Source organism: Euleptes europaea, chromosome 5 (assembly GCF_029931775.1).
Source record: "Euleptes europaea isolate rEulEur1 chromosome 5, rEulEur1.hap1, whole genome shotgun sequence".
In the NCBI taxonomy this organism is placed as follows: Eukaryota; Metazoa; Chordata; class Lepidosauria; order Squamata; family Sphaerodactylidae; genus Euleptes; species Euleptes europaea.
The window spans coordinates 94,208,721-94,223,711 of record NC_079316.1 but is presented as its reverse complement, the minus strand read 5'-3'; the positions used below and the strand labels follow the sequence as shown (position 1 = coordinate 94,223,711).

General features: G+C 46.4%; 1 protein-coding gene across 1 annotated transcript in view; it reads right to left on the bottom strand.

Moving 5' to 3' along the window:
* CTNNA3 (catenin alpha 3) overlaps positions 1–14,991 on the bottom strand; it is a 955,294-nt gene that overhangs the window by 233,562 nt on the left and 706,741 nt on the right. Inside the window, exon 11 of the mRNA XM_056849344.1 lies at positions 663–863. Coding sequence (XP_056705322.1) covers positions 663–863 — 201 coding nt within the window. The remainder of the gene's footprint in view (positions 1–662; positions 864–14,991) is intronic.

The following is a 14,991-nucleotide window of genomic DNA, read 5'->3' as shown; positions in this document are numbered from 1 at the left end:
AGTAGCAGACAACAGCACCGGCCCAGAACTTCTTGGTCAACTGACTGGTCAAGTATTGTCAAATAATAACTTAGCATCCAAAGCATTAATATATTAGAACTGGAATATATTATAATGGGCACATACTATAATGGATATATGTGTCCATTAAACTATAGCCAGCTCTACACAATAAAGAAAATGTCACAGTCACTAACAGGTCGAAAATCTAGGTAGTGTACAAAAGAAAACTATGGTGCCAGAAAACTCCAGTTACTTAAGAACTTGCAGGCTTTTATCTACAAACCAGGGGACACTGGAAAATTTCTGGTTTGATGTAAAAGTTCAAATTTTATGGTTTCTTTTATCTGCAAACCAGGAGACAATGGCAAATTTCTGGTTTCATGTAAAGGTTCAAATTTTATGGTTTCTTTTATCTAAAAACCAGGGGACACTGGAAAATTTCTGGTTTGATGTAAAAGTTCAGATTTTATGGTTTCTTTTATCTACAAACCAGGGGACCCTGGCAAATTTCTGGTTTGATGTAAAAGTTCAAATTTTATGGTTTCTCTTGGGATGAAACTGCAGTCAGCTTTTCCCCAAGCAGATTAACAAAATGCTGTGCCATGTAAATTTCCCAAGAAAATAGCTTTTAAAAATACAGAAAAAGAATGTACACATACCAGCATTTGTAAGATACTGCACATTTTTCATCACTCCTTCAGTGTAAGCTCCAGGTTCATAGCTGTCCATTTCACCAGAAACAATGTGTGCCACTCTAGTGGCACGCCCACGGATGGCCCCAGCGGCACGATCTAAATCTTCGGCATTCTGTTCCCTTAGTGCAAGGATGCACTTGTTTACATCCTCAAGGATGTGGCTTTCTGTGAGAGGGACAGAATCAAACAGAAAATGCTTATTTTTACCACATAACAACATAAGAAAGGCCCTGCTGGATCAGACCAAGGCCCATCAAGTCCAGCAGTCTGTTCACACAGTGGCCAACCAGGTGTCTCTAGGAAGCCACAAATAAGACGACTGCAGCAGCACCATCCTGCCTGTGTTCCACAGCACCCAAGATAATAGGCATGCTCTTCTGATCCTGGAGAGAATAGGCATGCATCATGACTAGTATCCATTTTAACTAATAGCCATGAATACCCCTTTCCTCCATGAATATGTCCACTCTCCTCTTAAAGCCTTCCAAGTTGGCAGCCATCACTGCATCCTGGGGCAGGGAGTTCCACAATTTAACTATGCGTTGTGTGAAAAAATACTTCCTTTTATCAGTTTTGAATCTGTCACCCTCCAGCTTCAACAGATGATCTCGCATTCTAGTATTATGGGAGAGGGAGAAAAACGTCTCCCTGTCCACTCTCTCCAAACCATGCATAATTTTATAGACCTCTATCATGTCTCCCCTTAGCTGCCTTCTTTCCAAGCTAAACCACCTTCCTTGGCTCAGCCAAGAAAACCACCTTCCTTGGCTCAGTGTGATACAGTTTTGCTGCAGCTGATGACATTAAAAATAAATTCAGATTCAGATTTATTATTAATACAACATAAGCCAGTAAAACACATGTGTCATTTATACAAAAGGTCATTTATACAAAAATTACAGCAGTTCAACGAAAAAACATTCCTAATTAAAATTTCCAAATAATTTATAATAGACTAAAATTGACCAAATTATGATTTAATCTAATTGCAATTGCCCAACATTAGGGGTCAAACTTTATATGCTATTTTAAAATAAATTAAGTCCATCGATTTACATTCAGGCTCAGATTTCAAATATGCAGGCAGGCAAAAAATCAGAAACCATCTTTCCAGGCTTCAATATAAAATGTTTAATTCTGTTGTCAAGTGACATATTGAAGAATGCTACCATTTCCTTTTTCTCTTTTAAGTGTGAAGCAGTTGAATGGTGCTTTTATGGTGATATTTTGAATGTTCTGCATTATTATTGTTAATGGTCCTTACTGTTTCTTCCTGTATGTTACTTTATTTTTAAGTTTTTATGGTGTGTTATTACATTCTTACACTTTTATTATCAACCACTACAGGAATATTTTAAAAACAAATGGCTATGTAATAATTAAGACAGATAAGGTTGATTGAAACTTTTCCCCACATGGCTTACTGATTTACTTCATTAATTTTTTAGCCTGCCCTTCCGAGAGTTCAGGGTTGTATATATCAGTCCACACTGCACCTCTGCTTTATCCTTAAAACAGCCCTGTGAGATGGCTTTATCTGAAAGACTGGTCCAAGCTCATGTACTGACTGAAGGACTGAACCTGGATTTTCAAATTAATTTTCAGACCCAAATGTTGATGATTTGCCTCCCCAACAGCTATTTATTATTCTGTTTCTTCCTAGTTGCAATTAAAGTGCCCCCTGAAATAGTTGTCTGATTCCACCACCTCCAAGGGCCATTTGCTCTTTGATTGTCTTTTCCAGCTACTTGATCTGTTCATCCATTCCATCGTCTCTATTTAGGTTTATCCAACGTACTGAGCAGCTGACTTTCGGCAAAGCCTTGGGATTTTCAAGGCAGGAGATGTTCAGATGTGGCTTGTATTGCTTGCCTCTGTGTAGCAACCCTGGACTTTCCAAATACTTAGCAGGGCTGGCTCTGCATAGCTTCTGAGATCTGATAAGATCAAGCTAACCTGGGCTATTCAGGTCAGGGCACACCCTCCAATACCTTCCAGCACAGGCACTTCTAGCATTGTGTCCATAATTACAAATATTACATTTTAGCATTCAAAATGCCTTCAAAAACAGAATAGGTAGCTGTGTGCTGATTCCTCATTTCAGCTGCTGGGTGATCATTTGCTCTGCTCTAGTTATACCAGATCTCATCTCTGGCAAAGAGAGCAAAACAGGCAAGCAAAGTCCCATGTCAATGAAAGCAAAACAAAACAGCCTGCTCCATAGAAACAAAGACTGGTACAGAATTTGTTTTCTCAGCTGGGATCACACGTTATGGGGCTATTCTTCACCCTGCCCCCTCTATAGACCTGCCAGCACTGTGTAAGCCTGTGCTGCAGCAGAAATGAGGGGACAGGGGTAGGCCAGAAACTACAGGGGTAGGCAACAGCCCCGATGGATGCCGCCAAAGGGGTGGTGGGGCTGGCGTGGGTCTCACACTGTGCCTGTGTAGAGGAACCAGCCATGCTGCCAGGCAAATGGCAATTAAAAAAAAAAAGGCATGCACTGTTTCTAAGAACCCAAGAACAGCTAAAATTGAGAGAATAAATGTGTCCTAAATTAGTGCTTATTAATAAAGAAACTGCCAGAGCACAGGGAGCAATTTGGCTTATTTTAGCACTGCAGATAATCACTTCACTGGTTTCAGCCTCTTCAGAGGTTTAAAATCATCTGCCCTGAGCTGGGAAAAACAGTAAGAAATATTGGATGAGGTTTTTTTAAAGGATATTCCACAAAGTAACTGCACAATTAAAGAAAGGGCAGGTCTGCCAATGATAATAATATATTTAGCATTTATATAGCAGTTCTGAATGTTCAAAGAACTTCACATATGTCTTCCAAATACTCCTTACAACGTTATCCCCATATTGCAAATGGATGGTTGAGGATGAGAGCTGATGATGGGTGAAAGTGACCTTGGCCTTGAATTGCATTTGTAGATTCTGTTAAACCAAGCCCCCCCCCCCAAATTAAAAATAAATAAAAATCCAGTGTTTCTGTTCTTATTTGGAAAGCCTATCAGACTGTCATCAGGAAAGCCATGGGATTCCCAGAACCACCCATCCCACTGTGCCCTGCCCCCAGGCCCATACCCAAGAGTGGCAGGTGGCAGATGGTGGCAGAGAAAAAGACGGAAGAGCATCCGGCCTCCCTCACACTTTCCTCCCTTGCTTCCAGGCATCCTGGGCACTGTTTAGGCAGCATCTAGTATCCCATTACCACTTCCAAAGACTCAGCCCATGTTCCATCAGGTGTCTCTGGAACTTCCTTACCCAGCTCAGAGGAATAAAGGAAAAAGAGAGGAAGTTGGGGAGACTTTCCCTCATCTTTATGTCAGACAGCCATTGCTTGCTTCCCACCTCCATAGCAGCAGCAGGCAAGTTACTTAAAAAGGGAGGGGCATGGCCGAGTGGCAGAGCATCTGCTTTCTGTATAGAATGCCCCAGATTCAATCCCTGGCATCTCCAGTTAAAAGAACCAGGTCATAGTTGATGTGAAAACCCTTCAGCTTAGACTGTGAGACCCCTCAGCCAGGCAGAGTAGACAATTCTGACCTTGAAAGATCAATGGTCTGATTGAGCCAGGAAAATTCATGTGTGTACTTAGGCAGGGGCAGGACAAGAGGAGAATTTTTTTCTGTAGCTCTGATATACAGTCTGAACTGGAAAAGAATGTGGAGGGTGTAAAGCTGAACTCAGTACTGAAAGTGGGAATGAGCAGGGTACGTCTGTTGTTGTTGTTGTTTTTAAATCTCATGTTGTTATTTAAACATCCCTAACTTTATGCCACAATGTAATGGGCTAAACAGCAGAAACCTTTTCATTTCGTATTCATGTTTACACCAATCCCAAATGAGGGCTGTTAGAAAGGACTAGGGCTGTGCATATCAATAAACTGGAATCAAAAATAAACCCGAAAAAATCCCTTTGGGCTTCTTTGGGTTTAATTTAACCCAAATATTAAAACTGGGTATCAATCCTAAACTGGATAGTCGATCACCAAATCAGTCAAATAATTATTCGGCTTTTTTCTGCTTTGGCTTTCCCCAGGTTTTTCCCTATGGGATTTTTTTTTTTTTAATGAGCTCTGGGGGAGGAATTTTTCGAGGTAGAGTCACCAAATTTGCAGCACAGCTGCAAGGGAATTTTTTTCCGGTAAACTCAGAAATAAAGCCAAATACCCCTTTACTGGTATGGGTATTTGGTTTATTTCGGGTTTACCGAAAAAAATCGGTCCCACTAAAACTAAACCTGAAATTGACCAAATTATTATTATTATTTTTGCACACCCCTAGAAAGGACTGAGAAGCTTTCAGTGGCACACATGAAAAGATTTTCTTCTAGTTGCCAAAGCACACTGGAAACATCTACATGCAACTCCTACAAGCACAACAGGGGGGGAAATACCACAAGATGGTAGTTAAATGACTTTTTCAAGGTCACATGAGGTTAACACTGAAAATGAAGGAAGTTTGCATCATTCTTGAGAACACTTGTAACTTTTTCATCAATAGCTAGAGGGCGTCAGTAAATTCAGCACCTTTTTATGACAACTAAATTCACTTTGAAACAAAAGAATACACATTTAAATTTTAGGTCTTTCTTTCCCTTTGCTCAATTAGCATTATATGACTGCAGACATCTCTGCAATGTTTTTACTCCTCGTGCAATGTGACCAACAGAGTGAACATCACATCCGATTATGCACCGCTAAGTGCTATTCATTTCAGAGACGACAATAAAATATTGTCAGAGGATAATGACCATCTGCTGCTCCAACATAATTGCTCAGGTGAAGCCTCTTGATTTTGTGGAAATATTCCTTTTTAACTGCTTTATATTTGCTATAGGAAGCCCTGACACTAATGTAAGAAGTCTGTCTGCAGCAGTGAAATTTGTCCTCTGTTGTCTTCGTTGGATAGCAAGGAGGAGAGACTGACATTTAGTTCCCATCTGCAGTGTATACAGAGCAGCCAATTTGCACTTGAATTGCATTTTGGGGCCAAAAAAGCACATTAAGTACAAACTTATATACATATTTTTTAATTTGAAAAGCTGCTTCAGGAGGGAGCAACTAGAATTAAAGAAGCACAGGGGAGGGGGGATCAAGCCCTTTCCTGACTGCCATTTTCCCATTCCAAATATCACCTAACTTTTCTCCCTACAGGATTTCAATCATATATAAGAACAGTAGGGATGTGAAGGATTATTGTCGTTTCCAGACTTAACCTTTGAACTTGTATGTAGGCCAGGAGGTTGCAGTGAAGTTGGAAGTAGGAGCCGGGACTACAGCAGTTAATCCTCCAAAGAAACCAGGCCAGTGTTGTGATAGGTACACCAGTCCCAGCCAATTAAGAGTAGTCTAATCACATTAGTGGGCAATGTAACACTGTCCTATTCTCTTTCACTCCTGAATAGGGCTTTAAGATTTGAGGCCATACTTACACAGGTGGCCCACAAGCCTGGTTGAGTGTTAAATAACTGATATAATAATTCAAAGAAATAGCTCCTGAAGACAAGGAGCCAAAATGCTGGCTAGAGCAGCATTTGGCATTGTAGCGGTAATATTTTTTAAAAGTCTGCATTGCTTAATTTGAAAAAAGAAAGTGTGCTAGCAAGCATTTCAAGCTGCTCCTACTTAATATATGGTTTGAGGTCCAAACTGTAAACAAGAGACATCTCTGAGAAATAAGAAGCAACCAGCTGGCTCATCAGTCTATTCTTCTTTTAGTGCTAACTTTCTCCTACCACAGCGGCTAATCAAACTTTCTTGGGCAAATGCATGTTATTGCCTGGGAGGCCTTCCCTTACTTTTCAGTATCTCGGCATGAGAAACCGACTCACATCTGTTCTGATTTCTCTGTCCCACTAATTTTTGTTTTGCTTCCTCTTCCAATCATCTTTATTTGGATGAAACATAATAATTTTGAGTTACTGTCGTCAATTCTCATTTTGTTGCCTATCTTTTAGGTTAAAAGTCAATTTGGCTTACATACAACACGGTGGTCTAGATGGAAAACATCTATTAGTTGATTAATCTAGAAAGAGAGTCAGTAAAAATAAACTGGCAGTACTCCATCCTAATCCACTATGAATCATCTATAATGTAAGCAGCGATTGTTTAAATCAACATTTTACCTACCTCATCTATAATTTACCTCTATGGCGCTTTAATAATGGTACAAGGATTCTTAGCATTAAACAATAAGCCAGCTATGATATTGTTCTTACTTAAGTGAAATTATACTTTAATAACAATCTGTATTATAATACATCATCTCATTGTAATCCTTACAACAACTCTCTATGGTAAACCACTATTATTATCCCTGATTTTTGCAGAAAGAGAACTAAGGCTGAAAGTAAATGGCTTGCCAAAGGCCATCCAATTAGTTGATAGCAGAGGCAAGATCCCATCCCAATCTGGAACTCAGTCTGTTAGTCAATATGCTCTGCCACTCACATACATACAGCAGCTACAAACATAGCAATCCCTCCTTTAACACTGTAGTGATATTACTGAAAACAGAGTGCCAAGTGAAACAGCTCTATAACAAGTACTAATCATGGGGATGTCTTCACAGTATCTCCGTTTCTAACGTATGAGTGATAGATGATGGGCAACTGGAGGAGGTGGCAACTGCCACCTCTGTTAGGCTGGAGAGTCTTGGAAAGCCTCTCTGGGTCCCCTTCCACATCAAGGCTTCCTCCTGGAAGAACTGAGGCCACATTCTTGGCCAGCCCCACAGTTCCTACTAAGGCATCTTTGTTTAGGGGTATTTTTCACTGTGGATTTTGCTTCAGTTTCGAATCGGAGCAAACAATAAACCGATTTAAATAGTTTTTTCATGGCAGCGCAGATTCTCCCCCCATCCCGAGGCATTTTCAATTTTTCACGGGAGAAACAGCGCACTTCTCTGCGCTGCTTACGTCTGCTGCCGCTCATGACTCACCGCTCCAAATCCGCCTAATCCCGCCCACTCTTCCCATGATCCTATGTGTGTGTGTGTTTGGGTGGGGCATCCTGAGAGCAGCAAATCCAAGCCAAAACTCCTGTCACCCTTCTGAAGAGAGGCAGCCAGTCTGCTCTGGGTCTCCCTCCAGCCGGTGCAATCCTATGTGTGTGTGTGTTGGGGGGGTATCCTGAGAGCGGAAAATCCAAGCCAAAACCCCCATCACCCTTCTGAAGAGGGGCAGCCAGTCTGCTCTGGGTCTCCCTCCAGCCGGTGCGATCCTATGTGTGTGTGTGTTGGGGGGGTATCCTGAGAGCGGCAAATCCAAGCCAAAACCCCCATCACCCTTCTGAAGAGGGGCAGCCAGTCTGCTCTGGGTCTCCCTCCAGCCGGTGCAATCCTATGTGTGTGTGTGTTGGGGGGGTATCCTGAGAGCGGCAAATCCAAGCCAAAACCCCCATCACCCTTCTGAAGAGGAGCAGCCAGTCTGCTCTGGGTCCAGCCAGTGCGATCGTATGTGTGTGTGTGTTGGGGGGGGGGCATCCTGAGAGCGGCAAATCCAAGCCAAAACTCTCATCACCCTTCTGAAGAGGGGCAGCCAGTCTACTCTGGGTCTCCCTCCTGCCGGTGCGATGCTGTTAGAGTGGCAACTCCCCCAGCCAATCACCGTTCTTGGGGGAGGAGAAAGGAGACATCCCGGGGAGCGAAGCAAACATTTTTTCATGGGCATCTGAGCAACAAAACGCTCTTCTACTGGAAAGTACGGCTCAGAAGTGGTTTGGATTGCCTCTCTTTTAACCCGGCTTATTTTGCTCAGTGGGGGAAAACACGGATCTGCAGTGAATAACCAAAATTTGCCTCCGACGCAAATCAGCATCGAAACAGCAGCAAATCTCCGTGAAGAATACCCCTTAGTGTGCAGATCTTTTATGGATCTCCTCCATAGTTGGGAGGTGGCCACCCCATCTGTAGCAGTGCTTTGTCACTTTCAGCCTGGCTGAATGTACTTCTGGCTGGACCAATCATGCTGTGGCATGGCCACACACACACCCTCCCCCACTTTTTATTTTAAAGTTACACCCGGGACAAAGTGTAAAGTGAAAGAGCTTTACAGAAAACAGCTTTGAATGAGGCATTACTGTATTCTGCTACATTCTGCATATTTTCTGTCTCCCTTCTCACCACTTCTTTTGGGTTTTTGATCAACAACTCAGCACAGTGACACATGATCAGTTCAGAGCCTCATTATCTATCCGCACAATGACAGTTCTAGGCGTATCCCATGTTTGCTTTCCACCACTTATTTCTTAAGGTGACTTTTATTGCACAAAAATGAAAATAAGCTAACCGCTTTAAGGCTGTCGATTCAGTTCGTTCTAAACTGAAAAACAGCCGAATTTTCCCCAATTCGGCGGTTTCCAGTTCGGATAAAGCTGAATACAAAAAAAGGCAGGAAAACGAGGAGCCGAATTCAGTGAGTTCGGGGAAACACTGAAAAAATTCGGGCAAATTTGGCAGCCCCGAAGCAGCAGCATAACCATCAGTTAGTTAGCAGCATTCTCCCGTGGCCAATGGTGGCCCAAGCTGGGTCTTCTCCTGGCCAATCAGAGCAATCTCACTTTTGAAATGGCTGGGAGAAGATTCCCATCCCGACCGTTTTCATTCCCTTCCATTATGGTGCTGCTGCTGCTGAGAGATCTGATTCCTGACTCAGCCGAGCTGCTGCTGCTTACCAGAATAGGATTGGATTTACTTCTCCGTGCTCCTGACCTGCTGGAAGACATCCACAGTTTGATTTTGGGATTTTTTCTCTATACCTTTACATCTGTGTGTGTGGGGGGGGGAGCAGATTCTGTGTGTATGCGGGGGCAGATTCTGTGGGGGGGGGAGCCAAAGGGGGGCTTTTGCCTATTCTGCCGGGGGGTGCCCGCTCGCCCCTGCCGAAGTGTGCAATATGCTTTTGGTTTTTTGCCCGTTGCCACCCTCACCCAGAGTTGAGTGCGGTGGTGCGGTGTGAGCCTCCCTCCGATCGGCACCCGCACGCCTCCTCCTCCTTGGTTCATTTCTGTTTGGGCCAGGTTGAGCTAAGCCTTGCTGGTGTGAGAGGGGGGTGCCCACTCGCCTCTGCGGGAGTGTGCGTTCTGCTTTTGGTTTTTTGCCCGTTGCCACCCTCGCCCAGAGTGCTAGGATTTTGTGGCAGAATCCTGGACATCCCTGCTCCTTCAGTGTGGTGGTTGGGTCCCAAACAGATTAAGTCTGCAATCAAGTTAGGGTTGCCAACCTCCAAGTGGTGGCTGGAGATCTCCTGCTATTACAACTGATAGATATCAGTTCACCTGGAGAAAATCCTATTCTGGTAAGCAGCACCCGCACGCCTCCTCCTGTTTGGTTCGTTTCTGTTTGGGCCGTGTTGAGTCAAGCCGTGCTGGTGTGAGGGGGGGTGCCTGCTCACCTCTGCTGGAGTGACCATTCTGCTTTTGGTTTTTTGCCCATTGCCACCCTCGCCCAGAGTTAAGTGCGGCAGTGCGGCATGAGTCTTCCTCCACTCGGCACCCACGCGCCTCCTCCTCCTTGGTTCATTTCTGTTTGGGCCGGGTTGAGCCGAGCCGTGCTGGTGTGAGGGGGGGAGGGCTTCGCCTTTTGTGCCCGGGGGAGCGTCTCTCTCTCCCTGATCTGAGGGGTGAGGGGTTCAGGTGTGTCTCTTCAGGTTTTTCCACATTAATAAGATCTGTTAGGCTGTGTTTGGCCTAGGACCCTCACATTTAAACCCAAGCTGTAGGGTCGGTCAGCTTCTCAAAAACTAGGCTCAGCTAGGTCTTTAAAAGGGCAAAGGGATCTTGATTTTAAAGTAGACTGCAACTAGGTAAAACAGTTTTTGGGTAGCCTCTAGCCTGTCTTGTGGACGGCTGCTGCCAGCAGATTTAGTCAAAGGTGAGGGAAGAGTGTTCAATCCATCCTTGCAGAGAGAACACTCCTCCTGGTTCCTGAGGGAACCATTGTTGGAGTGCAGAATTAGATAGGGTTTATCTTATCCTCCCAGGTATTACTTTCCCTTTTTAAAAAGGTTTAGAAATCCATCTTCAGGGCAGTATGAAAGGTCTCTAGACTAGGTTCCCCAGGTAGTTCTTCAAAAAAACCAACCAAAACAAAACAGAAGGTACTATTTAGGTTAGTTTAGGTTAGGGGCGCGTCTCTAGTTTGCAAAAAAGAGAACAGTTATCTTGGGGGAGGGTACATAAAAAATTCTCAGCTCAGGGACTGCTCCTACTTCAGGACAGGTAGCTAGGCAGTTAAACTTCCCCACAGTACAGGTAGACAGAGTTTGGCCCAGGGGAACAATGAGTGGCAGGAGTGCATGTAAGAGGGGCCCCGGGGGGAAAGTGACGTAGAAGACTAGAGGGGGAGGGGGAGGGCTTTGGCTCATCCCCGACCTGCGCTGGAAGCAGTGCACAGGTGCCCTCCAAGATGCAGTGGATCCTCTTTACCGAGGGGGCCTCTGGAGCTGCCACCCCTGCACAGGTGATGACAGGTGCTGCTGGCACTGGGTGGGGGACCGCTGCTGCTGTTCAGGATTCCCCTCCTCATCATTCTCCTGCTGCTGCTGTTGTGGAGCCTTTCCTGCAGCAGCGGGAGGAGGAGTAGCAGTCTGGGGAGGAAGTGGGTCTGAGCTTCTTTGACATGAGTCTCTCAGAGCTCACCCCCACTTCAAAGAGGGTAGGGGAGGAGCTTGCCCTGTCGCTGGACACCCCATCGACTTTGCCTGCTTCTTCACTCCCCAGCAGCAGTTCTTCCATGGGGGCATGGGAGGAGAGGGTGGAGGAGGTGCAAGAGGAAGAAATGGAGGCGGTGCACCAAGAGGTGTGCCTGCCATCTCAACCCCTTCCCCTGATGCCAACTCTCCCCACGTTCTCTAGACACAACACGTCTGCCCCGAGCACCTCTAGGCAGGTTGCTCCCATGGCACCCACAGCGGCCCAGCTGCATGGGAGCCAGTTCACATCCTTGGTCTGGAAGCACTTCACAGGATGACCCATGACTCGCTGAGTGCCAGCTCTGTAGGGCGCGGGTCAGTCAAGGGAAAGACCTCCATCATCTCACGACCGCTGCACTCCGGAACCATCTGCGTAAGCACCACAACGCGGTGCTTCTTCAGGGGGAAAGAAAGGCCGGTTCTTCGTTGGCCAAGGGGACAGGAGCCAGCCCACCGCCATCGACTGGTGCTCCCCATGCAGCAGCTTTGTTAGAAAAGGGACGCCAAACTACTCTGACCGAGAAGTTGGTGAGGGTGGTGTCAGTTGGGTGCCAAGAGGTGGGGTTAGGGCAGTGACAAGAAAGGTGACTCGTTTCATCGGCAAGATGATTGCCATAGATGATGAACCCTATCGTCTAGTGGAGAAGGTTGCCTTCAGACTGCTGATCCAATTCCTGGCACCCTGGTACAAGTGCCCAGCTCGCTCCACGATGGCACAATCTGTTGTGCCCTCATTGTACAGGGCCGCCAGCGGGTATGTGAAGGCACAGCTGTCCCACGCTGCTGGGAGGACTGTGTACTTCACATCTGACCTGTGGACAAACCATCACGCAAAGCAAGGTTTCATCTCCTTCACCACGCACTGGTGGCAAACCGACGACCTCGTGGGTGGGGGTGTGGGGAGCAGCGCTAGGCAGGGAGAGAGCTGCCAGCCTGGCTATCACCAGGCTATGCTCCACGTGAAGGAGTTCGTGGAGGTGCACACGGAGGACAACATTGCCGCTGCCCTGAGGGCACAGTTAGAGTCCTGGGTAGGCAGGGATGTCACCAAGGGTTTCATGGTGATGGACGGCAGCACAAACATTAGGGCGGCAGTAGTGGCATTGGGCTTGGAGACACAGATTTACTGTGAGGCCCACCTTCTCCACCTCATGGTCAAGGATGCCCTGGGCCTGGGCTCCCAGAAATCCAGGCTGGATGTTGCGGCCCGTGAGTTCCGGCATCTCATCATGAAATGCTGGCAGCTTGCGGGTCACTTCTTTCGCAGTCCGAAGGACAACTACGCACTGCATGATATTCAGGCCCAAGAAGGCGTGCCCAAGCACCATGTGAAGGGCAATGTCGACACGCGCTGGAACTCCACCCATGCTATGCTCAAGCGTTTGGTGGAGCAGAAGAGCATTGTTCCAGGAGACTGATGCCGTGGGGACTGAGAGGCAGCTCAACCACAATGAGTGGCTGGCTATCTTTCAGACTGTGATGGTGCTTGAGCCCTTCGAGCAGTGCACAGCTATGCTCTCCTTTAACATGGCAATGCTGGCTCTGTTCACCCCCATGACCCACAGGCGTCATGCAAGGCTGGGCGCATTTCTGGAGCTGGCTGAAGGACATGCAGAGTTGGTTCCAACCGTGAGCGCCCTGGTGTGGAGGCAGCAAGGCGGTGTGACAACCCATCTGCTGCCTGTCGCCCAGGAGCCAGTCTACATTTCGGGTGTGCCATCCCATTAGGGATAAAATATGGGGAGGAGCCCTGTGCTCTGGAGGGGGATCGAGCTCAAGGTCCCCTTCCTTTTAACCTGAGGTCTCCCCACCAATGGGCGGACCTCTCCCTTATTTGTACAAAGATAGAACACCCTTAAACATCAGAAAATAAATACACGGACATGTTTGCATGGAGGGTCTCATTTTTAAAGAGACAGAGCTGATTTCTAAGTCTCCCAGCTCTGCCACAGAGAGGCTGGTGTAAGCAAATTGCCGGTTCCTTAGCATGCTGGGATAATTGTACCTTTAAGCGTTCTGGGCGGTGCTCAGACCACGGCTTTGCGACTTGACAGGTAGTAGAGATAAGAGAGACATTTTTTAACCTGCTGTGGAGCGGGATGTTTGGCAGAGAGGCTCTGGTGTCTGCAAGCTTCACACTACATTCTGACCCAGCCAACTGGCATGGGTCCAAGGGAGCGGGATGACCATCCAAAACCTCGGCAGTCCCAGGGCAGATAAGTCCCACCTTCGCACAAATGCCACAACACTGTTCTGACAGCCCATGTTCACACAGGCTGCACAGAAGCCTGCTGAAATCTCCCACCCTAATTTTTCACAGGGGTTTGGCCAATAACAACCCCTCCTATGAAGGTTAAAGAATAGAAACATGAAAATGATAAATGCATATAAAGAGAAGCATAGGAAATAATCACACACACACACATATATTCACAACTAGATCACTTTACACACAGGTATGCCTTCAAGGGTATGCTAGAGCTAAGCCGGTCAAAAATGCAAATTTGGCCCGGTCTGCCCTAGAGGGTTGGACATAAGCAAATCTTTCAACGCCAGGAGCATGCTGGTTACCTTAATGCTTGCGGTGTTCTGACAGGTGTCAGATCACGGTGTTTCCATTTAAGGAGGTAGCAGAGGTTTTAAAGGTACAGACCAAAGATTGACTTTCCAAGGGCATGGTCATTTTGTGGGGAGGCAGGGGGGCACCCTGATCTTGGAAGGAGGCTGCTTAGGGGCTCCTTGCTACTTTCCCAACAGCCTGTTCTTTGGGCAGGGACCCAGTCTGGTGGGATGTTAAGCCCAAAACCAGGAAGACACTTAGTCGGAGGAATGGAGTTGGATTCAGCAGAAGTTTCTTCTTGCTGGATTTGTTCTCGGATCCTGTGACAAGTGCCCTGTGCCGTGTTATTGCTGCTGGTTCCATGCGTCAGCTGAGCTGGTTCCGTTTCACCCACTTTCCGACCTGCTGGGTCCACCTTCTCGGTGGCTGTACAGCAACGCCAGCAGCGAACGTTTCTACATCCCGCTTCCCAATTTTTCCCAGGGAATGCCGAATAGGTAACCCCACCTTGGAAAGTCAAAGAATAGAAACATACAAAAGAGAAAGAGAGGAGGGGTGCACAACTTTTCTCACATTTGGAGGGGTCGTTTGTGTAAGGGAGGCTTCCCTCCACCATGACAAAAGAAACAGGGCAGAAAATACTCTGGGGCCATTTTTGCATGGTCTGATGCTCGCTCAAAACTGGTTTTCAAATTGTGACTTAAAGAATGCATTTGCCCGGTCCTGACTCCCGAGTCCGATGCAAAAGAGGAAATTCCACCCCCACCTGCTCCTTATGCATAGCTAGCGCGCCTCTGTCCCTTTCCATGGTTTGCAAACTCCCAAGCTCGCATCACATGTTGCTTTGCATGGTTTTGCAAACTCCGAGTCCAAACGGTCTATTCTATTTCTATTCATTCCAATGGGCGGAGGGGGGAATCCTTCCGGGTCCCATAACTCTGGACCCCCTGACCCAATCTTCACAAAACATGGGGGTTCTTGCAAGAAGGGTTTCCTCAAGCTACACTGAAAGTTTGGGAACTCTACCTCCAA